A 24,269-nucleotide genomic window follows, 5' to 3' on the forward strand; every position below is an offset into this window, starting at 1 on the left:
GCGGAGGCCCACTCCATCCATTCTATTGTTTCCTGAAGAAGAGTCTCTCCCTTCTCACATGTATTTGGGTTAAATGAGATTCCCTGTGATTGCCTTCATGCCCAAACCAATGCAGTGTGATAAATGTCAATTATTCCGTAATGTGTCAAGTGTATGTAGATGAGAGGAGTATTATATGCCAGCTGAGCCTAAAAGCTTCAATTGTGGTGCACCTGAATTTCTGAAGTGTCCTGTTAGGGTGAAGGAGACTGGTGTGGCAAGAATAAGTGCTGTCCAGAATGTCTCCTATCCGGAGTTAATGAGAAGAGTGGGGAAAAAAGGTGTTACGTTGAATAAGTAATGGTAGTAGGAGTAGAGACACAAGTTGATATTCCTTGTCAATGCAGCGGCATTGCAAGGAATCTTGTTGAGGAATGCTCCACCCTCACAGGCACCTGAGCCTGTGTAGGGATGTGACCGAAGGAGTTGGTTGTTTTTGATTTATTTTTGTATTATCTCACCAGCAGCATATCCCCCTGCATCCCACTGCTGGCTTGCTTCTGAAGCTAAGCAGTGTTGGTCCCTGGATGGGAGACCAGCTGCTGCTGGAAGTGGTGTTGAAGGGCCAGTAGGAGGCACCCTTTCCTCTGGTCTAAAAAAATAAATATCCCAATACCCCAGGGCAGTGATTGGGGACATTGCCTTGTGTAGGGTGCCGTCTTTTGGATGGGATGTTAAATGGGTGTCCTGACTCTCTGTGGTCACTAAAGATCCCATGGCACTTGTCGTAAGAGTAGGGGTGTAAACCCCAGTGTCCTGGCTAAATTCCCAATCTGGCCCCCATACCATCATGGTCATCTAGTCATCCCCCTTCCTCTCCCCTGTAATTATTCCCCAGGTCGTTGCTGTAAATGAGAATGATTTCTCAGTCAACTTACCTGGTAAAATAAGGGTAAAAAAAAAATCTCGGGTCCCCCTTCCCGCAATGGAATATATTATTTTTGTTTTGTTTCAATACCCTGTACAGTAGGTGGCGGCAATACGTCAATAGATGTAGTCTGCCATAAACTTTCAAGAAGAAGAAGACCCTGAGGTAAGGGAGCAGAATTCGCCAGATAGCTACGTAGCTATTCTCATTGGATTTTGTTATTGTTTGTGTTTCAACAGGAGGTATTGAACAGTGAACTGGTAGAAACTGTCAGAGGCGTGTTGCTAGTGTTAGAAGTTACTGTTTGTGACATTTGATTGTTAGCAACAAATGCCTGGCTAGTTAGCGAGATTCCCACATGTCATGTTGGTCGTTGAGTGGGGGCATTTGACTAAAGGAGAAACACGCTTATATGAACAGTTTTTTTTCCGTCGTGGATGACCATTAATATTCGTCGTTTGGTAGTGTTTTCTGTGTGTGACGTTAGCTGACTAACTACTTGCTGTCGTGTTACCTGGTTTTTGTTGGCCATAAAATCGGTTTCTGAGGGGCAGCATGCGAACATGCTATCAGCTAGCACGCTAACGTTACTGCTAGCTAACGTTTACTGTCAAATAATTGTGGCACCGCCCAGAGTTATTTGTGTGGATGATAGAATTGTCTAGCTACGCTAACAGGTAGGCAACTAATGCGTACAGACAGAAAATAAAAAATTTCGTTGTTTTAAGGAACTGGTAATACGACATTTCTCTGCTTACGTCGGACCGTGTCGCGAATAATCTTAGCTAACTATTGTAGGTACGCTAGCAACGTAGCATGTCAATCTCTCATTCTTGCCAAAGGCAAGCATAATGCGTGATCTAACTGCGCTCTTGAGGCTTGTTGTGTTCTGGTTACTGTAGCAAGCTAGTTCATTTTGATTTCACAATACCCATTAATGCCGTCACTAACTTTACATATTCGATATCCAGCGAAACAGCAGATCTTAGATAAGTTAGCTAGTCAACTGACAGGCTTGTTTGTTTACTGACAATAGGCTTGCCAGGAACCCTTGGTAGTAACGTTAGCTACGTTAATTTAACATAATGCTAGCAAAGTTACCTAACCATTACTGTTGCACTGCCTATGAACTTAGTATTAACTACCTATCATTCCAGTTATGTTGCACACAAGCATGTATCGTTTATTAAGAGCATAAGTCACTTAATTCCCAGATTGACCCCTGTATCTATTTTGCTACAGAGCAGAAGGAGCTGTTACGATGGAGGCCAACAAAGCTGAAGGCAGAGGTATGTTCTGTGTGATCTAATGTGGTGAAGGAATATGGCAAGTATCTGCTCTGCCCGTGTAAGACCAATTATATTACTCATAATCAGTTTCCATCAAGCGTCTCAAATCAGACGACACTTGCATTTTCAATTGTATGAAAGACAGCTATTTCCTAGTGAGGATTTGAGGATACAACATCTGATTTTAAAATATAAAATGATGAAATGAAGATGTAGGAATTAAACTTATTTCATAAGAATGCAGCCAGCCATCCGGCTGAGTTAGTTGAACCTCTCATCTTGACTTTGATGGCTGGTTATGGAACAATCATGTCTCAATTTGCCATCTGTTTTATCTGACAGCCTCTGATCTAGGCTGTCATAGGTTCATTGATTTTCCTGCACAGTACCGTGCCAACCGTACCTCTGTACTGTGCCAATTGTCTGTCACCTCTGGAAGACAAATACATTTTAAAAGCATCATTCAAATTAATATCTGCATAACATGCCTCTTAGTTGGATGCTGTGGAAATACTTTGTATTTTTCTTCCTTTTGATAATAGCTTTTCATATCCCCTAGGATGTGAACATTGCCACAATAAGTGCTACTTTGAGATTGCTTTGTACACTCAACCCTTTTACAGGAACATAATACTCGCTCTTTGTCAGAGTTAACAGGAACTTGGTGCCCTGTGTTTATTTGTATGCATGTATGTGTGTGTGCTTTGCAAATAAGTTCACAACACAAACTGAGCTATTGGTTTAACCCAAGTGCCTCCTTGCCCCACCATTAGATCACTCCTTCTAAGCCTCAGCTCACTATTTCACAACAGACTATTTTGCTTGTAGCATCTCACTGTTTTATACAGAAGTCATGGGCCATGTAATATTTAGTCACGAGCAGGGCTATGATAAGATTGAAAGAGGTATGAACAATCATTCTCTGAATCTTTGCTATCATAAAGAGGGCATTTATTAATATAAATGGGAAGCAAAAGCATGTTGGATCAGCACAAACTGCCAGTCATTCGTCTTAGGCAGCGGACAGAAGAAAACGGAATGAAACAGGGAGGGACTGCCTAGACCTGTCGGATTTGAAACGCACATTTTCTTTTTCCATCGCCAAATATTTACAAATGTTTTCCATTGTGGGTCATGATGAACACGACCCCGGTCACAGAGCTGCTGACATGTTCTTATCTTGATAGCTAGCATCTAGAGATCTGACTAGTGGAACATTTGTAAAGGTCCAATGCAGCTGTTTTTATCATAACATCAAATCATTTCTGGGTAACAATTAAGTACCGTATTGTGATTGAATTGAAAACAAAATGGCCAAAAAGAAATGTAGTATCTTAGAAAATAGCAATTTCTCAAGTAAGAATTTGGCAAGTACTGTCTGGGAGGGGAAAACTGAGAACCAGCTGTTATTGGCAGAGGTTTGGAACTCTTTCTTATTGGTCTATTAACCATCCCACCTAAACAGGCTGAAATTCCAGGCGGTCTTTTCAAACAGCTCTTACACTAAAAGGGTTACCTTACACTAAAAGGGGGGGGGGGGTCAAAAGTAACAGTAACAGTCAGTGTCTGGTGTGGCCTCGTCATGGACGGTACCAGATTTGCCAGTTCTTGCTGTGAGATGTTACCCCACTCTTCCACCAAGGCACCTGCAAGTTCCCGGACATTTTTTAGGGGAATGGCCCTAGCCCTCACCCTCCGATCCAACAGCTCCCAGACGTGCTCAATAGGATTGAGATCCGGGCTCTTCGCTAGCCTTGGCAGAACACTGACATTCTTGTCTTGTCATGCTGGAGGGTTATATCAGGATGAACCTGCAGGAAGGGTACCACATGAGGGAGGAGGATGTCTTCCCTGTAACGCACAGCGTTGAGATTGCCTGCAATGACAACAAGCTCAGTCCGATGATGCTGTGACACACCGCCCCAGACCATGATGGATCCTCCACCTCCAAATCGATCCTGCTCCAGAGTACAGGCCTCGGTGTAACGCTCATTCCTTCAACAATAAACGCGAATCCGACCATCACCCCTGGTGAGACAAAACCGCGACTTGTCAGTGAAGAGCACTAACTGCCAGTCCTGTCTGGTCCAGCGACGGTGGGTTTGTGCCCATAGACGATATTGTTGACGGTTTCCTTACAACAGGCCTACAAGCCCTCAGTCCAGCCTCTCTCAGCCTATTGCGGACAGTCTGAGCACTGATGGAGGGATTGTGCGTTCCTGGTGTAACTCGGCAGTTGTTGCCATACTGTACCTGTCCCGTAGGTGTGATGTTTGGATGTACCGATCCTGTGCAGGTGTTGTCCTCGCAGTGGCAGACCACATGTAACAATCAGCTGTCCATCCTGTCTCCCTGTAGCGCTGTCTTAGGCGTCTCACAGTACGGACATGGCAATTTGAAAGGAGGCCTTGAAATACATCCACAGGTACACCTCCAATTGACTCAATTGATGTCAATTAGCCTATCAGAAGCTTCTAAAGCCATGACATTATTTTCTGGAATTTTCCAAGCTGTTTAAAGGCACAGGCAACTTAGTCTATGTAAACTTCTGACTCACTGGAATTGTGATACAGTGAAATAATCTTTAAACAATTGTTGGAAACATTACATGTCATGCACAAAGTAGATGTCCTAACCGACTTGCCATAACTATAGTTTGTTAACAAGACATTTGTGTAGTGGTTGAAAAACTAGTTTTAATGACTCCAACCTACATGTATGTAAACTTCCGACTTCAACTTTGTATGTATGTGGACATCCCTTGAAATTAGTGGATTTGGCTTTTTCAGCCACACCTGTTGCTGACAAGTGTATAAAATCGAGCACAAAGCCATGCAATATCTTTAGACAAACATTGGCAGTAGACTGGCCTTGTTGGAGAGCTCTGTGATTTTCAATGTGGCACCTTCATAGGATGCTACCTTTCCATCAAGTCAGTTAGTCAAATTTCTGCCCTGCTAGAGCTGCCCCAGTCAACTGTAAGTGCTGTTATTGTGAAGTGGAAACATCTAGGAGCAACAACGTCTCAGCTGCGAAGTGGTAGGCCACACAACCTCACAGAACTGGACCGCCGAATGCTGAAGTGTTAAAATTATCTGTCCTCAGTTGCAACGCTCGCTACAGAGTTCCAAACTTTCTCTGGAAGCAACGTCGGCACAAACTGTTTGATGGGAGCTTCATGAAATGTGTTTCCATTGCAGAGCAGCTACAGCTGCAGACTAGCATAAGATTGCCATGTGCAATGCCAAGCATTGACTGGACTTGTGTAAAGCTCGCCCCATTGAACTCTTGAGCAGTGGAAACACTTTCTCTGGACAAATCTGTGTTTGGTGGATGCCAGGCCCTTTAATTCCAGTGAAGGCAAATCTAAAAGCTGCAGCATACAATTACATTCTAGATGATTCTGTGCTTCCAACTTTGACACAAGTTTGGGGAAGGCCTTTTCCTGTTTCAGCATGACAAAGCCCCTGTGCACAAAGCAAGGTCCATAAAGAAATTGTTTGTCGAGATTTGGAAGAAATTGACTAGCTTGCACAGAGCCCTGACCTCAACCCCATCAAACACCTTTGGGATGAAATGGAACGCTGACTGCGAGCCAAGCCTAATTGCCCAACATCTGTGCTTGACCTCACGAATGCTCTTGTGGCTGATTGGAAACAAGTCCCTGTTCCAACATCTAGTGGAAAGCCTTCCCAGAAGAGTGGAGGCGGTTAAAGCTGCAAAGTGTGGACCAACTCCATATTAACTCCCATGATTTTGGAAATAAATGTTAATGAGCAGGTGTCCACATACGTTTGATCATGTAGTGTATGTGTATATATAAAACATAAGTAAATCACGTTTTAGACTGCGCTAGGGCCTTTTAATACCTTAGTTTAAGAGGTTGGGGGAGGGTGTGCTAAGCTGACATGGAATTGTTTTAAGATGGTCATACTGTAGATTTTAGCTCTTTCATTTGGAATTTTAGTACGCCTTTAGGTATCCCCCCCAAAATATTAAATTATTTGATAAAATATTGATTTTGGCCTTTAATGCTAAAGCCCATAGAAACGCATTGAATAACATCTTTGTTAATGGCAAAATGGACAATCAAGGAATACTTGTTTTGAAGTCTGTCCTAGATCTAGGAGATATTAAAAAAAACACCTCAGTGGATATACATTTCTTTTACACACATTTAAGCCCTTTTTTGGGGTAGTCCCAAAACTTTCTTCATTCTTACATTTTGTTTTTTAAAAACGGGTTACCTTCAGACCAGTCACATGACACTTGTGGGGGTTGTAGTGCATAATGAAGACCACCTTCGTGGGGTCCCATTAATTTGTAGCCCGAACGGTTTGGACGCTACCAAAAAATTTGGCATCTCAGTGGTACCGACTTCAGACGAGTCTCCTGACACTTGTGGGTGTCGTAGAACAAAAGGGAGAACACCATAGTGTTCTTGAGTGTCATCTTTCAATAGAGGGATCATAGTCAAACAATTTGGACGCTACAGACGTCTTTGAGAAGACAGATTTTCAGGGTCTGACAAACACGGCTTTAGCTTTGCCATCTTTCACTGCAGATGCGGAAGTGAAACATTGGCGGATGCAGTGGATTGAGACACATCCAATGCTAAAAAATCCTTGATTGGGAGTCCCATAGGGTGGCGCACAATTGGCCCAGCATCGTCTGGGTTTGGCTGGGGTAGGCTGTCATTGTAAATTAGAAGTTGTTCTTAACTGACTTGCCTAGTTAAATAAAAGTTTAATATTTCTCTAGTTGAAACTGACAGATTTTGATAGGGATTTGTTGTTATCTTACTTAGATTCCCAGTGTGTCAATCGACTCTAGGGGGTTAAACGGTTGCAAAATAAATGTACACAATCAAGTGTTATTCAATCGTTTCATCCAAACTGCTCGTGTACTTCAACAGGTTTCTCCGTTTAACACGCTGCAAGTCCCGCCTCTCCCATCTACTCATTGGTTTTAACAAGAATACTAATTGAATGAGGTCCCCAGTTGGTGGTGGTAATGCACCTTAAAGTTGGTTGCCAAATAAAATCCACAGAAGATGAATGAAGAGAGAAAACAAAACTAAAATCGTACTAGGTTTCCCCTTTCATTTCTGGATTAATTGTTATATTAGAGAAAATACGATTTTGTATGACTCAAAATTCTACAAAGATCCAGCAAAAAAAATTACCTTATGCATTTCAGGTAAATTTACCCAATGTTTCTCAAATTATGAATTAGCTAGCAACAGCAAGCTAGCTAAATGTCCATGAATGCTTTTTTTGTCTCAATATAGTTGTTTTTTTGCATTTTAACCTGCGTGTCATGAATGCGTCTGGTGGGTATAGACAAAATACGCACGTGCGGCTCCGGTTTGGTCGAGGTCTAAGAAAAACATCTTTAAAAAACATGTTAATTCACAATACAACTGCGCTGCTCAGATGGTGAAGCATTGCACCTGTACTACCATTTCTGTACTTCAATTCCACCTTGCAAAGTTTGCATTTCCTTCTCTTGTAACTCTTCAATGTGTTGCTTACAGGACTTCACTGCTGTCGCTTGCCTTTCTCTGCCATTTTTCAACTGTTAACGATGACGTAGTGGTGGAGAGTGAACTCCGAAGTAACTGACTTCTAGATTCTTTGCACATTGACTCCTGGTGTCTACTCCTGTTTCTGAGTGACAGACTCCTGCTGTGGCAACTAATCAGTCTCCTCTGTTCCAAAAATACTGAATCGACTCCTAAGATTCAGTATTTTTGGAACAGAGGAAACTGATTAGTTGCCGTGCTTTTGAGAACACACATCTTTCATGTGAGCTAGCGAGGGACCCTTACTCTAATGCTGGTTATATTCTTGCACGTAACTGAGCCAAATGTATGCAAATTCAACACTTCCTCTCCTACTATAGATAAGTTAAGTGCTTGTGCAATGTCTTTGCTTATAAAACTGCTTTGGCTGCTCCAATCTAGTAAACACTTGGCTACTTGACACTGTTTTATAGAAATGCCTATCTGTTTGCAGTAAAACCGTGCTACCTTCACTGTTACCTGGTGAAATAGAAACTACAGCATCTGATGTGCTCTCCGTGGCATATCTGGGTACTCATTGGCTGAGTGTAGAATTGTTCAGTGGTGTCTTCCATGCATTCTACACATGGTATACAGTGCATTCAGACCCCATTACTTTTCCCACATTTTGATACGTTACAGGCTTGTTCTAAAATAGATTTTTTATTTATTTAAATAATCCTCAGCAAACTACACACAATGACATAGCGAAAATAGTTTTTTAAAACATTTTTGTGAATAAATAACAAATATAAAAATATTAATTATTCAGACAATGAGACTCAAAATTAAGTTCAGGTGCATCCTGTTTCCATTGATCATCCTTGATGTTTCTGCAACTTGATTGGAGTCCACCTGTGGTAAGTTGATTGGACATGATTTGGAAAGGCGCACACCTGTTTATATAAGGTTGCACAGTTGACCGTGCATGTCAGAGCAAAAACCAAGGCATGAGGTCGAAGGAATTGTCCTTAGAGCTCTGAGACAGGGTTGTGTCAATGCACAGATCTGGGGAAGGGTACCAAAAAAATGTCTGCACCATTGAAGGTCCCCAAGGACACAGTGGCCTCCATTCTTAAATGGAAGAAGTTTGGAACCACCAAGACTCTTCCTAGAGCTGGCCGCCCGGCCAAACTGAGTAATCGGGGGAGAAGGGCTTTGGTCAGGAAAGTGACCAAGAATCCAATGGTCACTCTGACAGAGCTCTGGAGTTCCTCTGTGGAGATGGGAGAACCTTCCAGAAGGACAACCATCTCTGCAGCACTCCAACAAACAGGCCTTTTTGGTAGAGTGGCCAAACCTTACCTATTCCTCAGTAAAATCTACATGACAGCCCACTTGAAGTTTGCCAAAAGAACCTGATAAAACCGAGCTTGAACATGTATCACGTCTGGAGGAAACCTGCTTTGGGGATGTTTTTCAGAGGCAGGGACTGGGAGACGTGTCAGGATTGAGGCAAAGATGGAGTTAAGTACAGGGAGGGCCTTGATGAAAACCTGCTCCAGAGCTCTCAGGACCTCAGACTGGGGCGAAGGTTCACCTTCCAACAGGACAAAGACCCTAAGCACACAGCCAAGACAATGCAGGACTGGCTTAAGTCTCTGAATGTCCTTGAGTGGCCCAGCCAGAGCCCAGACTTGAACCCGATCAAACACCTCTGGAGAGACCTGAAAATAGCTGTGCAACAATGCTCCCCATCCAACCTCACATAGCTTGAGAGGATCTGCAGAGAAGAATGTATGGTAAAATCCGGAAACTATCATTTCGAAAACAAAATGTTTATTCTTTCAGTGAAATACGGAACCGTTCCGTATTTTATCTAACGGGTGGCATCCTTAAGTCTAAATATTGCTGTTACATTGCACAACTTTCAATGTTATGTCATAATTATGTAAAATTCTGGCAATTTAGTTTGCAACGGGCCAGGTGGCCCAAACTGTTGCATATACCCTGACTCTGCGTGCAATGAACGCAAGAGAAGTGACAATTTGCCTAGTATGCAGGCAAAAAATATATACTTCTGTGTTGATTTTAAGGCATTGATGTTTATGGTTAGGTACATTCGTGCAACTATTGTGTTTTTTTTCCCGCAAATGTGCTTTTGTTAAATCATCCTCCATTTGGCGAAGGTGGCTGTCTTTGTTAGGAAGAAATGGTCTTCACACAGTTCGCAACGAGCCAGGCGGCCCAGACTGCTGCATAAACCCTGACTCCTCTGTTGCACAGAACGCAAGAGAAGCGACACAATTTCCCTAGTTAAAAGAAATTCATGTTAGCAGGCAATATTAACTAAATATGCATGTTTAAAAATATTTATTTGTGTATTGATTTTAAGAAAGGCATTGATGGTTAGGTAAACATTGGTGCAACGACAGTGCTTTTTTTTGCGAATGCGCTTGTTAAATCACCCGTTTGGGGAAATAGGCTGTGATTCAATTATACATTAACAGGCACTGCATCGATTATATGCAATGCAGGACAATCTAGATGAACTAGTAATATCATCAAACGTGTAGTTAACTAGTGATTGTTAAGATTGATTGTTTTTATGAGAAGTTTAATGCTAGCTAGAACCTTAGCTTGGCTCCTTGCTGCACTCGCATAACAGGTAGTCAGCCTGCCACGCAGTCTCCTCGTGGAGTGCAATGTAATAGGCCATAATCGGTGTCCAAAAATGCAGATTACCGATTGTTATAATTTACTAACTAATTAATCGGCCATTCCGATTAATCGGGCAACCTCTAATTGTGACTATCCATCGCACGTCTGTGAAACATTGCTGTCAATGTGTTGGGCTTTCTCTCTAATGTTCTCCCATGTACTGTCCCACATTTCTTATCTCTGTCTTGGGACCGTCTCCTACTTTTGTCTGTCAGATTAGCCGTTCTCTCTCAGCCTCTTTCTGCAGGAACCTCATGATCTTTCTTCACTGAGAACATTGTCATAATCTTGTGAATGAGTGAACTCTAACCTGATCTCTTCTGTGATCATTGTTCTTAGTATTTGGCATTGTAAGTTACTTTAAGTGGTCTCGTCAACTCCCATTGAGTCTAGACTATGGAGTTTGATTTCAAATTAAATCAAATTTTATTTGACATGAGCCGAATACAACCGGTTTAGATTTTCCCGTGAAATTCTTACTTACAAGCCCTTAAAGAACGATGCAGTTTTAAGAATATAGAGTTTGGAAAATATTTACTGAAGTCAAAAATAAACAAAGTAACACAATAAAATAACAATGATGAGGCTATATAAACGGGGTACCGGTGCTTAGTCAATGTGTTGGGATACAGGTTAGTCGAGGTAATTTGTACATGTAGGTAGGGGTAAAGTGACCTTGCATAGATGAACAGTGAGTAGCAGCAGTGTAAAAACAAGGGTGGGGGCGTGTCAATGCAAATAGTCCGGGTGGCCATTTTAATTAACTGTTCAGCAGTCTTGTGGCTTTGGTGTAGAAGCTGTTAAGGAGCCTTTTGGATCTAGACTTGGCGTGCCGGTAGCGCATGCCGTGCTGTAGCAGAGAGTACAGTCTATGACTTGGGTGGCCGTCCTTGTCGTTCCCCGAATCCGTATTTCTTCGTGCAAGTTGCTCGGCCATCGTTTCTGAACTCCACGTTTACAATATAATCTTCATTATCCCTTGTCATTTTTCCATTGAGGAATCCCTCCCTCCTGGGTTTCGGCAGTAATTTGTGGCGTATAATCAGGAGGCCCAACACAGTACTTGCGTTTGAAATTAAATCGGGTTTTATTTCCTATTGTTTTACAAATCTAAACTTTGGGGGAAGGGGATTAGTAATAATACAGATCAAATCAAATTTATAAAGCCCTTCTTACATCAGCTGATCTCAATTGTTGTACAGAAACCCAGCCTAAAACCCCAAACGGCAAGCAATGCCGGTGTAGAAGCACGGTGGCTAGGAAAAACTCCCTAGAAAGGCCAGAACCTAGAGAGGAACCAGGCTATGAGGGGTGGCCAGTCCTCTTCTGGCTGTGCCGGGTGGAGATTATAACAGAACATGGCCAAGATGTTCATAGGTGACCAGCAGGGTCGAATAATAATAATAATCACAGTAGTTGTTGAAGGTGCAACAAGTCAGCACCTCAGTAGTAAATGTCAGTTGGCTTTTCATAGCTGATCATTAAGAGTATCTCTACCGCTCCTGCTGTCTCCAGAGAGTTGAAAACAGCAGGTCTTGGACAGGTAGCACGTCCGGTGAACAGGTCAGGGTTCCATAGCCGCAGGCAGAACAGTTGAAACTGGAGCAGCAGCACGGCCAGGTGGACTGGGGACAGCAAGGAGTTTTCATGCAAGGTAGTCCTGAGGCAGGGCTCAGGTCCTCTGAGAGAATGAAAGAGAATTAGAGAGCATACTTATATTCACACAGGAGAAGTACTCCAGATATAAGACCGACCCTAGCCCCCCGACACATAAAGTACTGCGGCATAAATACTGGAGGCTGAGACAGGAGGGGTTAGGAGACACTGTGGCCCCATCCGATACCCCCGGACAGGGCCAAACGGGCAGGATATAACCCCACCCACTTTGCCAAAGCACAGCCCCCACACCACTAGAGGGATATCTTCAACCACCAAGTATAGCCCACAAAGATCTCTGCCACAGCACACCCCAAGGGGGGGGGGCGCCAACCCAGACAGGAAGATCACGTCAGTGACTCAACCCACTCTAGTGACGCACCCCTTCTAGGGACGGCATGGAAGACCGCCAGTGACTTAGCCCCTGTAATAGGGTTAGAGGCAGAGAATCCCTGTGGAGAGAGGGGAACCGGCCAGGCAGAGACAGCAAGGGTGGTTCGTTCCTCCAGTGCCTTTCCGTTCACCTTCACACCCCTAGGCCAGACTACACTCAATCATATGACCTACTGAACTGAAGAGATGAGTCTTCAGTAAAGACTTAAAGGTTGAGACCCAGTCTGCGTCTCTCACATGGGTAGGCAGACCATTCCATAAAAATGGAGCTCTATAGGAGAAAGCCCTGCCTCCAGCTGTTTGCTTAGAAATTCTAGGGACAATTAGAAGGCCTGCGTCTTGTGACAGATCAATGTAGTGTTTGCCAAGGTAGGAGAATAAACAATTATCTGTAGAATCTGCTCATTAAGAACTCTGGTGGGGGGGTTGGGCGCAGCCCAGTGGCGCTCTCCACAGCCATGTTGCTAAAGACAGTGGTTTCTCTTGCGCTTGGTTGCGATCACTCGCTGTGGTCCTGAAAATATTCTCTGGCTCACAGGTTATGATTACATTTCTTCATATAGTTGCAGCACCCCTGACCTCCTTGCCTCCTTCTCAAAGCACATTGGAGGAGGAGATGGGCATGAGGAATCATGGAAATACAATTTAGATTCAGTGTAAATTTGCAGATTGGAATGTGGTTCACACAATGAATTGGTGAGTAGTAGTGCTCAAGTGTGAGTCGGTGTGTGTGCTCTGGTTTGATTGACAGGTAAGGGAGACCATGGCATGCAGATCCCAGGAGGACTGTTGGACAGACAGGACAGCCTCCACAACATGGAGAGGTGAGCACTGGTCACAGATCTTTTATGGGCGATTCCAGCACTATGGATGTTACGATTTCACGCAAAATAAATGTTTTCATGTCTTGCGTAATGGACTAACCAAAAAGAAACTAACCTTTTGATGTGTGTCTATAGTAGGGGTGTGCCTAGGGCTGTGGAGGTCATGAAATTTTGTCAGCCGGTGTCACTAATTGACCGTTAATTAACAAAGGTGTTTATCACTGCGCTTCTACGCGTACAAGCTGCTGCTGCGCGGCTTTGGAACTTCTACATTTTAGGAAATTGAATAAATCCATTTAATATATCCTACACCATCACAATAAAATCCATGATTTATTTTGATGTGATAGGCCTATAAACCTGAGAATGTCTTAGAAATCTAAACATAAGGGCACTATTGATGATCTGGAAAAGTTAGCCAAAAAAAAGGCATGCTTTCTGATCCTTTCAATGTGCTCGCTGTGGAGAGGCAGTTGCAATTGGTGCTCCGCTGGACGGAGCAAGTTAAGAGATCTAATCGATGGAAGATGAAATTAAAATGACATAATTAAAGGTGAAGTGAGAGGCTACAACTAGGGTTGCAAAAATTCTGGAAACTTTCAACAAATTCCCTGGTTTTCCATAAATCCTGTTTGGTGAATTGTGGATTTCCTGTTTATTCCCTTCTGATTTTGGGGAAAACCTCCAACCGGGATTTTGGGAAACCCGGGGAGTTTATTGAAAGTTTCCAGAATTGTGCAACCCTAGGACATTTGCTCGTTGAACATCCCATTCCAAAACCATGGGCATTAATATGGCGTTGGTCCCACCTTTGCTTCTTTAACAGCCTCCACGCATCTGGGATGACTTTCCACTAGGTGTTGGAACATTGCCGGGGACTTGCTTCCATTCAGCCACGAGCATTAGTGTGGTCGGGCACTGATATTGACCTTGCTCGTAGTCGGCGTTCCAATTCGTCAATGGGGTTGAGGTCAGGGCTTTGCAGGCCAGTCAAGTGCTTCCACACCGATCTTGTCTGCTCCGCCCATAACCGTAAATCATTTCTGTTTGGACCTCGCTTTGTGCACGGGAGCATTGCTGAAACAGGACCTTCTTCACGCTGTTGTCACGAAGTTGGAAGCACAGAATCGTTTAGAATGTATGCTGTAGTGTTAAGATTTCCCTTCACTGGAACTTTACACTCCTCCACCAAACTTTACAGTTGTCACTATGCATTGGGGCAGGTTCCAAATCCACATTTGTCCGTTGGACTGCTAGATGGTGAAGCATGATTCATCACTCCAGAGAACGTGTTTCCACTGCTCCGTAGTCCAATGGCGGCGAACTTTACACCACACCAGCCAACGCTTTGAGTTGTGCATGGTAATCTTGGGCTTGTGTGTGGCTGCTCGGCTATCGGAACCCATTTCATGAAGCTCCCGACGAAAACTTATTGTGCTGACGTTGCTTCCAGAGGCAGTTTGGAACTCTAGTGATTGTTGCGGTCCCGTTCTGGGAACTTGTGTGGCTTACCACTCTGCAGCTGAGCCGTTGTTGCTGCTAGATTTTTCCACTTTGTAGCAGGGCAGAATTTTGACGAACTGAATTGTTGGAAAGGTGGCATCCTATGATGGTTCCATGTTGAAAGTCACTGAGCTCTTCAGTGAGGACATTCCACTGCCAATGTTTGTCTATGGAGATTACATGGCTGTGTGCTCGATTGTTTACGCTGGTCAGCAACAGATGTGGGTGAAATGGCCAAATCCACTAATTTCAAAGGGTGTCCACATACTTGTGTATGGTCATTATTTGAACTGACTAGCCAGCTAATGTAACGTTTAATTGACCAGACATTTTAGAAATTTACTGGTCCCGTATGCATTGGGTATGTAACCTGTTTAGGGCGTCCACCCACAGTGCTCAGAATGACAGATCACATTTTGAATATGGTCATTCATATTAACAGAACATGCAAGTCGAGATTACAATGATGTCCAGTCCTTACCGAAAGCTGATGTGCACCCTGAACATTGGAATAATTGTCCACATTTACTTTTCCTCAGCCAACAAGACGAGTAGTAGAAAAGTTTAAAAGTTCTATTTTTCCATCTTGTCGAAAGAAATGACCTATTCCAAACACTCTGGGACAGTTGCGGGACGATAGATCCCAAATTTATACAACCAGTAGGCCTAGGCTACAAACTAAAAAAGTACATTTAAAAAGCAATGAGTTTGGTGCAGCAGATGAGAACGTTTAGCTTAACGTTGACAAACCATTATTTCTATACATTATACGCGCAGCAATGTGCACAAGGCAGTAGGCTACTTGTGAATCTTCGCTCCATTATGCTATTAGCGGGAAACCACCATTGTCAAAATATCACTGCACACGTGAGCAGTTTCATGTGATAGATGAAAATGTAGATTAGAAGTTTAGAAGAGTGATCTAATAGGCTGCTTGGAAGCAAGGTAAGACATGCCTCGTATTAAAACGTTCAGGTTTCAAACAATGAGGTATGTGTTTTGGTAAATGCGTACTGCCTCCATCTCATTGTAAAGCGTTGTATGACGCCTGCCTTCCGTTGCTGTTTGACGCCGTGTTGAAAACAACTGAACTGGCAACTCGGAAATCTCAGACTTATGACTTGTGAGTTCAAGACAACTGGGAACTGGGGGGGGGGGGGAGCTCCGACTGGTGAAAAATAGTTTTGAATGGTAGTCAACTCGGAATTCCAACTCGGGGCCTCTTTCTAGAGCTCCGTCTTATCAACCTGAATATGTAATGATTTTACCTCCATATTTTTCAGAGTTCCCAGTTGTCTTGTTCCAGCAGCAGCTCTTGTGCTGTGTGACAGATTTTCCACTCAAAGGCTCTATCTGTATGCTGTACGGATGTGAGAAGATGTATAACAAATATCCTGTACACTCCAAATTTAACTGCACTTAATTATGCAAATATCAGACAAAAGCCGGCTATTACCGGCTAATGGGCTTCTGAGTGGTGCAGCGGGCCAAGGCACCATCTCAATGCAGGAGGCGTTACTACAGTCCCTGGTTCGAATCGAGGCTGTATCACAACAGGCTGCGATTGGGAGTCCCATAGGGTGGCGCACAATTGGCCCAGCGTCGTCCGGGTTTGGCCAGGGAGGCCGTCATTGTAAATAAGAATTTGTTCTTAACTGACTTGCCTAGTTAAATAAATGTAACGTTTAACTGGTTGGGACAGCTCATGAGGTCTCCTAAATATCTGACTAGGTAGGAATCTTATGACTAAAGAGGCTTCATGCATAGCTTTTGATTTGTACCGCCAAGTCAAATGTATATTCTGAGGACTTACAACCAATTTTCTTCTCTGAGAGACTGAGCCCCATTTGCAAATGACAAACTTTATTTTCCATGCTCCGATTGACTTTCCCACAGAATTGCCCTCATAGATATATGCTACTATACTTTATTTTAGACATGCATGGCTCTGGGTTCTGGGATGTTGTATATTCACTCAATCTGTCCTTTCTCCTTATGTGTGCACTTTGCTACATGGATTTACCATTTTGTGATGAGTGTGCATGATAATGCCTCTCCCGCTCTTCCCCAGCCTGCTCCCCAAGGCTGTGAAGAGGCGAGTCTACGCCCTGAAGAAGCTACAGGTGCAATGTGCCAACATAGAAGCAAAGTTCTATGAGGAAGTCCATGAGCTGGAGAGGAAGTACGCTGGCCTCTACCAGCCCCTCTTCGACAAGGTACAGTCACACCCCACTACTACAGGTGCTACCTTTGTGGGTTCCTCTTCTTGTGTCCTTTCCTCTCCTGGGCACTGAGCTAATAACAGGATTACTGAAAGCAAATGACGGACATATACTAGGAATTTCTTAACAATTTGTACAGACTAAGGACCGGAAACCACTTTTAAATAATGACGCCCCACCGGAAGGGAAAGAGGTGAAATACTTCCAACAGTGACTCACTACTCGATGCAAAAAAGAGGGAGCGCTGCTTTGGCATCAAGTATGAAGACAGGTGCTCATCGGACAACAGGTTATAATTTAAAGCGACCAAATGAAGTTGAAGCTACCATTTACGTAAAATGCCTTCTGAAAGTATTCAGAGCCCTTGACTCTGTCCACATTTTGTTACGTTACATCCTTATATTAAAAAAATATATATATATATATATAAATAAACTCAGTAATCTACACAATACCCCATAATGACAAAGCAAAAACCATTTTTTTTTTTTTTACACTTTTGCAAATGTATTACTAATAAACAGACCTTTTTATTGTGACCCTTTGCAATGAGACTTGAAATTGAGCTCAAGTGCATCATGGTTCCATTGATCATCCTTGACATGTTTCTACAACTTGATTGGAGTCCACCTGTGGTAAATTCAATTCATTGGACTTGATTTGGAAAGGCACACACCTGTCTATAAAAGGTCCCACAGTTGACAGTGCATGTCAGAGCAAAAACCAAGCCATGAGGTAGAAGGAATTGTCTGTAGAGCTCCAAGACAGGATTAGGTCGAGGCACAGATCTGGGGAAGGGTACCAACATATTTCTACAGCATTGAAGGTCCTCAAGAACACAGTGGCCTCCATCATTCTCAAACGGAAGATGTTTGGAACCACCAAGACTCTTCCTACAGCTGGCTGCTCCGCCAAACTGAGCAATCGGGGGAGAAGGTGACCAATAACCCGATGGTTACTCTGTCAGAGTTCCTCTGTGTTGATGGGAGAACCTTCCATAAGGACATTCATCTCTGCAGCACTCCACCAATCAAGCCTTTATGGTAGAGTGGCCAGATGGAAGCCACTCCTCAGTAAAAGGCACATGACATCCCGCTTGGAGTTTACAAAAGGCACCAAAGGACTCTGACCATGAGAAACAAGTTTCTCTGATCTGATGATAGCAAGATTAAACTCTTGGGCCTGAATGCCAAGCGTCCCATCTGGAGGAAACCTGGCACCATCCCTACGGTGAAGCATGGTGGTGGCAGCATCATGCTGTGGGGATGTTTTTCAGCGGCAGGGACTGGAAGACTAGTCAAGATCTAAGAAAATATGAACTGTGCAAAGTAGAGACCCTTGATGAAAACCTGCTCCAGAGCGCTCAGGACCTCACTGTGGCGACGGTTCACCTTCCAACAGAACAACGACCCTAAGCACACAGCCAAGACTACGCAGGAGTGGCTTGGGGACAAGTCTCTGAATGTCCTTGAGTGCCCAGCCAGAGCATGATCTTGAACCCATTCGAACATCTCTGGAGACCTGAAAATAGCTGTGCAGCGACGCTCCCCTTTCTACCTGACAGAGCTTGCGAGGCTCTGCAGAGCAGAATGGGAGAAACTCCCCAAATACAGGTGTGCCAAGCTTGTAGCATCATACCCAAGAAGACTCGATGCTGTAATCACTGCCAAAGGTGCTTCAACAAAGTCCTGAGTAAATGCTGAAAAATGTAAGTGATTTAAAAAATATATATAATAAATGAGCAAAAATGTATATCCTGTTTTTGCTTTGTCATCATGGGGTATTGTGTGTAGGTTAATGAGGGGCAGGAAGCAATTGAATCAATTTTAGAATAAGGTTTAAACGTAACAAAACGTGGAAAAGGTCAAGAACTGAATACTTTCTGAAGGCACTAATATCACCAGTAGTACATTTACCCTTAATCTCAATCAATCAATCAAGTTTATTTTATATAGCCCTTCGTACATCAGCTAATATCTCGAAGTGCTGTACAGAGACCCAGCCTAAAACCCCAAACAGCTAGAATGCAGGTGTGGAAGCACGGTGGCTAGGAAAAACTCCCTAGAAAGGCCAAAACCTAGGAAGAAACCTAGAGAGGAACCAGGCTATGAGGGGTGGCCAGTCCTCTTCTGGCTGTGCCGGGTGGAGATTATAACAGAACTATGCCAAGATGTTCAAAAATGTTCATAAGTGACAAGCATGGTCAAATAATAATCATGAATAATATTCAGTTGGCTTTTCATAGCCGATCATTAAGAGTTGAAAAACAACAGGTCTGGGACAGGTGGCGGTTTCATAACCGCAGGCAGAACAGCAGCAAGGCCAGGCGGACTTGGGACAGCAAGGAGCCACCACGCCCGGCAGTCCTGACGTATGGTCCCAGGGCTCAGGTCCTCCGAGAGAAAGAAAGAGAGAAGGAGAAAATTAGAGAGCCAAGGTTTTCAAAATGTTCATAAATGACAAGCATGGTCAAATAATAATCAGGAATAAATCTGTTGGCTTTTCATAGCCGATCATTAAGAGTTGAAAACAGCAGGTCTGGGACAGGTAGGGGTTCCGTAACCGCAGGCAGAACTGTTGAAACTGGAATAGCAGCAAGGCCAGGCGGACTGGGGGCAGCAGGGAGTCGTCATGCCCGGTAGTCCTGACGTATGGTCCTAGGGCTCAGGTTCTCAGAGAGAGAAAGAAAGAGAGAACGAGAGAATTAGAGAAAGCATACTTAAATTCACACAGGACACTGGATAAGACAGGAGAAGTACTCCAGGTATAACCAACTGACCCTAGCCCCCCGACACATAAACTACTGCAGCATAAATACTGGAGGCTGAGACAGGAGGGGTCAGGAGACACTGTGGCCCCATCCGAAGATACCCCCGGACAGGGCCAAATAGGAAGGATATAACCCCACCCACTTTGCCAAAGCACAGCCCCCGCACCACTAGAGGGATATCTTCAACCACCAATTTATAATCCTGAGACAAGGCCGAGTATAGCCAACAAAGATCTCCACCACAGCACAAACCAAGGGGGCACAAACTATTGTTTATAATCTACAATGTTTGGTTATGCTATTTTCTGTTAATGTATTCAATTGATTATTAGTTTACTCTTCTCATAGTCAGATTGGACAAAGCCATGCTACACTTGTGAAAAGCAAGTTTTGGTTTATTTCATTCCATTTGAGTTAATTTATTCATTGTCTTTTGTTTGGAGCGCTCCTAGACGCGAGCCTGTGTATGCATAGAAGTAGGCCTAGGCTACCTGGCCTGTGCGCAAATGTAAAAATGTGCCCATTTGGGCATGTCTGATAGTATTTCTGTCTAAACTCGCCATTCCTAATGAGCTGTGTAGCTTCTCAAAGAAAACATTTCACCTCAAACAGCAAGTAAACAACTTTTCTTTTTACGTCCATTGAGAAAGACAATAGTTCCTCAATGTATTTGTAAAATATTTCCAGCGCTCTCTTTTGATAACCACCGATCCTCGGCGTGAAAGGGGAAATTGTATTTTATTCTCTGATCCAGTAGAATGTCTTAAAATACCTGGGTACTTCTTATCCCTTGCGCAAATACAGATGTCTGTCCGGAGCTCACTATTATGGAAACTGAGGGCCTAGAATAGTTGATGCAATGTTTCAAGTTCATTGCAAACAGGCGGAGTAGAGATGAATATGATTTGAAAGAACATAAACGTGTGAGCCAATGTGATGTTAATATCAGCTTGAAATGTAGAAAAATCTAATGGTCTACTTTGAAACAAGGTAAGACATGCCTCAAACTGGAAACCACATATCCTGAGGCTGCATTCATTGTAGCTGGGGATTTTAACAAGGCTAATCTGAAAACAAGACTCCCTAAATTCTATCAGAATATCAATGCTACCAGTTCTGGTAGAACCCTAGTTCATTGTTATTCTAACTTCCGCAACGCATATATGGCCCTCCCCCGCCCTCCTTTTGGAATAGCTGACCAACTCCATTTTGTTGCTCCCAGCCTATAGACAGAGACTAAAACAGGAAGCTCCCGCGCTCAGGTCTGTTCAACGCTGGTCCGCCCAATCTGATTCCACGCTTCAAGATTGCTTCGATCACGTGGATTGGGATATGTTCCGCACTGCGTCAAACAACATTGACGAATACACTGATTCGGTGAGCGAGTTTATTAGCAAGTGCATCGGCGATGTTGTTACCCACAGCAACTATTAAAACATTCCCAAACCAGAAACCATGGATTTGTGACAGCATTCGGGCAAAACTGAAAGCGCGAACCACTGCTTTTAACCAGGGCAAGGTGACCGGAAACATGACCGAATACAAACAGTGTAGCTATTCCCTCCGCAAGGCAATCAAACATGCTAAGCGTCAGTATAGAGACAAAGTAGAGTTGCAATTCAATGGCTCAGACAAAAGGTATGTGGCAGGGTCACAGTCAATCACAGATTACAAAAAGAAAACCAGGCCCGTCGCGGACCAGGATGTCTTGCTCCCAGACAGACTAAACAATTTCTTTGCTCACTTTGAGGACAATAGTGCCACTGACACGGCCCGCTACCAAAACCTGTGGACTCTCCTTCACTGCAGCCGACGTGAGTAAAACATTTAAACATGTTAACCCTCGCAGGCCTGCTGGCCCAGACGGCATCCCCACCCGCGTCCTCAGAGCATGCGCAGACCAGCTGGCTGGTGTGTTTACGGACATATTCAATCAATCCTTATCCCAGTCTGCTGTTCCCACATGCTTCAAGAGGGCCACCATTGTTCCTGTTCCCAAGAAAGCTAAGGTAACTGAGCTAAACGACTACCGCCCCATAGCACTCACTCCCGTCATCATGAAGTGCTTTGAGAGACTAGTCAAGGACCATATCACCTCCACCCTAGACCCACTCCAATTTGCTTACTGCCCCAATAGGTCCACAGACGATGCAATCGCAACCACACTGCACACTGCCCTAACCCATCTGGACAAGAGGAATACCTATGTGAGAATGCTGTTCATCGACTACAGCTCAGCATTTAGGACCCTCAAACTCAACATCAAGCTCGAGACCCTGTGCCCTGTGCAACTGGGTACTGGACTTCCTGAGGGGCCGCCCCCAGGTGGTGAGGGTAGGTAACATCTCCACCCCGCTGATCCTCAACACTGGGGCCCCACGAGGGTGCGTTCTGAGCCCTCTCCTGTACTCCCTGTTCACCCACGTCTGCGTGGCCATGCACGCCTCCAACTCAATCATCAAGTTTGCAGACGACACTACAGTGGTAGGCTTGATTACCAACAACGACGAGTCGGCCTACAGGGAGGAGGTGAGGGCCCTCGAAGTGTGGTGTCAGGAAAATAACCTCACACAACGTCAATAAAACAGAAGATCGTGGACTTCAGGAAACAGTAGAGGGAGCACCACCTGATCCACATAGACGGGAGAGTAGTGGAGAAGGTGGATGGTTTTAAGTTCCTCGGCGTACACATCACAGACAAACTGAATTGGTCCACCCACATAGACAGCGTTGGGAAGAAGGCGCAGCAGCGCCTCCTCAACCTCAGGAGGCTGAAGAAATTCGGCTTGTCACCAAAAGCACTCACAAACTTTTACAGATGCACAATCGAGAGCATCCTGTCGGGCTGTATCACCGCCTGGTACAGCAGCTGCTCCGCCCATAACCGTAAGGCTCTCCAGAGGGTAGTGAGGTCTGCACAACGCATCACCGGGGGCAAACGACCTGCCCTCCAGGACACCTACACCACCTGATGTCACAAAGATCATCAAGGACAACAACCACCCGAGCCACTGCCTGTTCACCCCACTATCATCCAGAAGGCGAGGTCAGTACAGGTGCATCAAAGCAGGGACCGAGAGACTGAAAAACATCTTCTATCAAGGCCATCAGACTGTTAAACAGTCATTACTAACATTGAGTGGCTGCTGCCAACATACTGACTCAACTCCAGCCACTTTAATAATGGAAAAATGTATATAGAAAATGTATCACTAGCCACTTTAAACAATGCCACTTAATAAAATGTTTAAATACCCTACATTAGTCATCTCATATGTACAGTGGGGAAAACAAGTATTTGATACACTGCCGATTTTGCAGGTTTTCCTACTTAAAGCATTTAGAGGTCTGTAATTTTTATCATAGGTACACTTCAACTGTGAGAGACGGAATCTAAAACAAAAATCCAGAATCACATTTGTATGATTTTTAAGTAATTGATTTGCGTACTAAAAGATCAGGTTTGAAAGTGGATATTGCCTCCAGCTCATTAGAAAGTGTTGTGTTGACGCGCTGATGAATTCTGCTTTCTGTTTGAGCTGCTGCTGCATCTGAATCTGTATGCTGGTACGGGTGTGATAAATAAGATTAATATATTGTAGCTTACGCACGTGCTAATTTAATTTCACAAAAATTGTAGACTAAGCATGACCAGTCAAATGTATTTATATTGACTGGTATTTCCATCAATGAATAGGCTAATATTCATTATTTCTCAATTCAAATTTTTTCTTCTACCGGACAATTGACCGCCACCATTTTTATTTATCGGCTTTTCAATTTAGTGGCTAGCGGAAACACTGCCTGGGGGCGTATTCATTATGCTGATTCTGTTACAAAATGTTTCTTAAATGGAAGCAAACAATGAAATGGGGAGGGTCCTACTGGATTTTGTCCAATTAACTCGTTTTTAGTTTCTGTTTTGCAAATGTTTGGCCTAATGATTACACACCCCTGTTCTTTCTCAGTCTTTGATCTATTGCGTGTAGACTGTCCTAGCCTAGTTATTGATTGGCCCTACTTTGCTGAAGTTGCGAGACATTGCAAGATACAGATTTCCATTGCGAGATACGGCTTTTGATTGCCTATAGATAGGCCTAGTGCACGGTTCTGAGTGTATGCCTGGTGGCCGACCTGAATATACTGTGCCCCTCCCCTCTATGTCCCTCACTAGCTCGCTATGAAAGATGCAAGTGTTCTAGGAAGTACGGCAACTAATCATTCTCCTCTGTTCCAAAAATACTTAAACTTAAGAGTTGATTCCTAGCGCAATCTAATCTTGACACAGAAATGGGAGTCAAGACCGGGAGTCGGCGTGCAAGGAGTCGAGGAATAAATGTATTTTGAAGTCGACTCCGCCACGAAGTCATTGTCTTTACCAATTGGGAAAATGGCAGAGAAATATCTGTAAGGCAATACTTTTGAGAAGTTAAATGAGAAGGAAATGTTACAGTAATGGTAGAACAGGTGCAATGTTTAAC

The 24,269-nt window shown here is 43.8% G+C and overlaps 1 protein-coding gene across 5 annotated transcripts in view; it reads left to right on the plus strand.

The window, feature by feature from the left end:
- Positions 1 to 1,019: 1,019 nt before the first annotated feature.
- Positions 1,020 to 24,269, plus strand: part of nap1l4a (nucleosome assembly protein 1-like 4a) — a 61,635-nt gene continuing 38,385 nt past the window's right edge. For 2 of the 5 annotated variants that reach the window (XM_055934944.1, XM_055934940.1), the window contains exons 1-4: positions 1,194 to 1,584; positions 2,150 to 2,196; positions 13,221 to 13,293; positions 16,868 to 17,012. In XM_055934944.1, coding sequence (XP_055790919.1) covers positions 1,556 to 1,584; positions 2,150 to 2,196; positions 13,221 to 13,293; positions 16,868 to 17,012 — 294 coding nt within the window. In that variant the 5' untranslated portion in view covers positions 1,194 to 1,555. The other 3 variants (XM_055934942.1, XM_055934943.1, XM_055934939.1) reach the window with 3 other exon arrangements.

This window comes from Salvelinus fontinalis, chromosome 9, assembly GCF_029448725.1.
Source record: "Salvelinus fontinalis isolate EN_2023a chromosome 9, ASM2944872v1, whole genome shotgun sequence".
In the NCBI taxonomy this organism is placed as follows: domain Eukaryota; kingdom Metazoa; phylum Chordata; class Actinopteri; order Salmoniformes; family Salmonidae; genus Salvelinus; species Salvelinus fontinalis.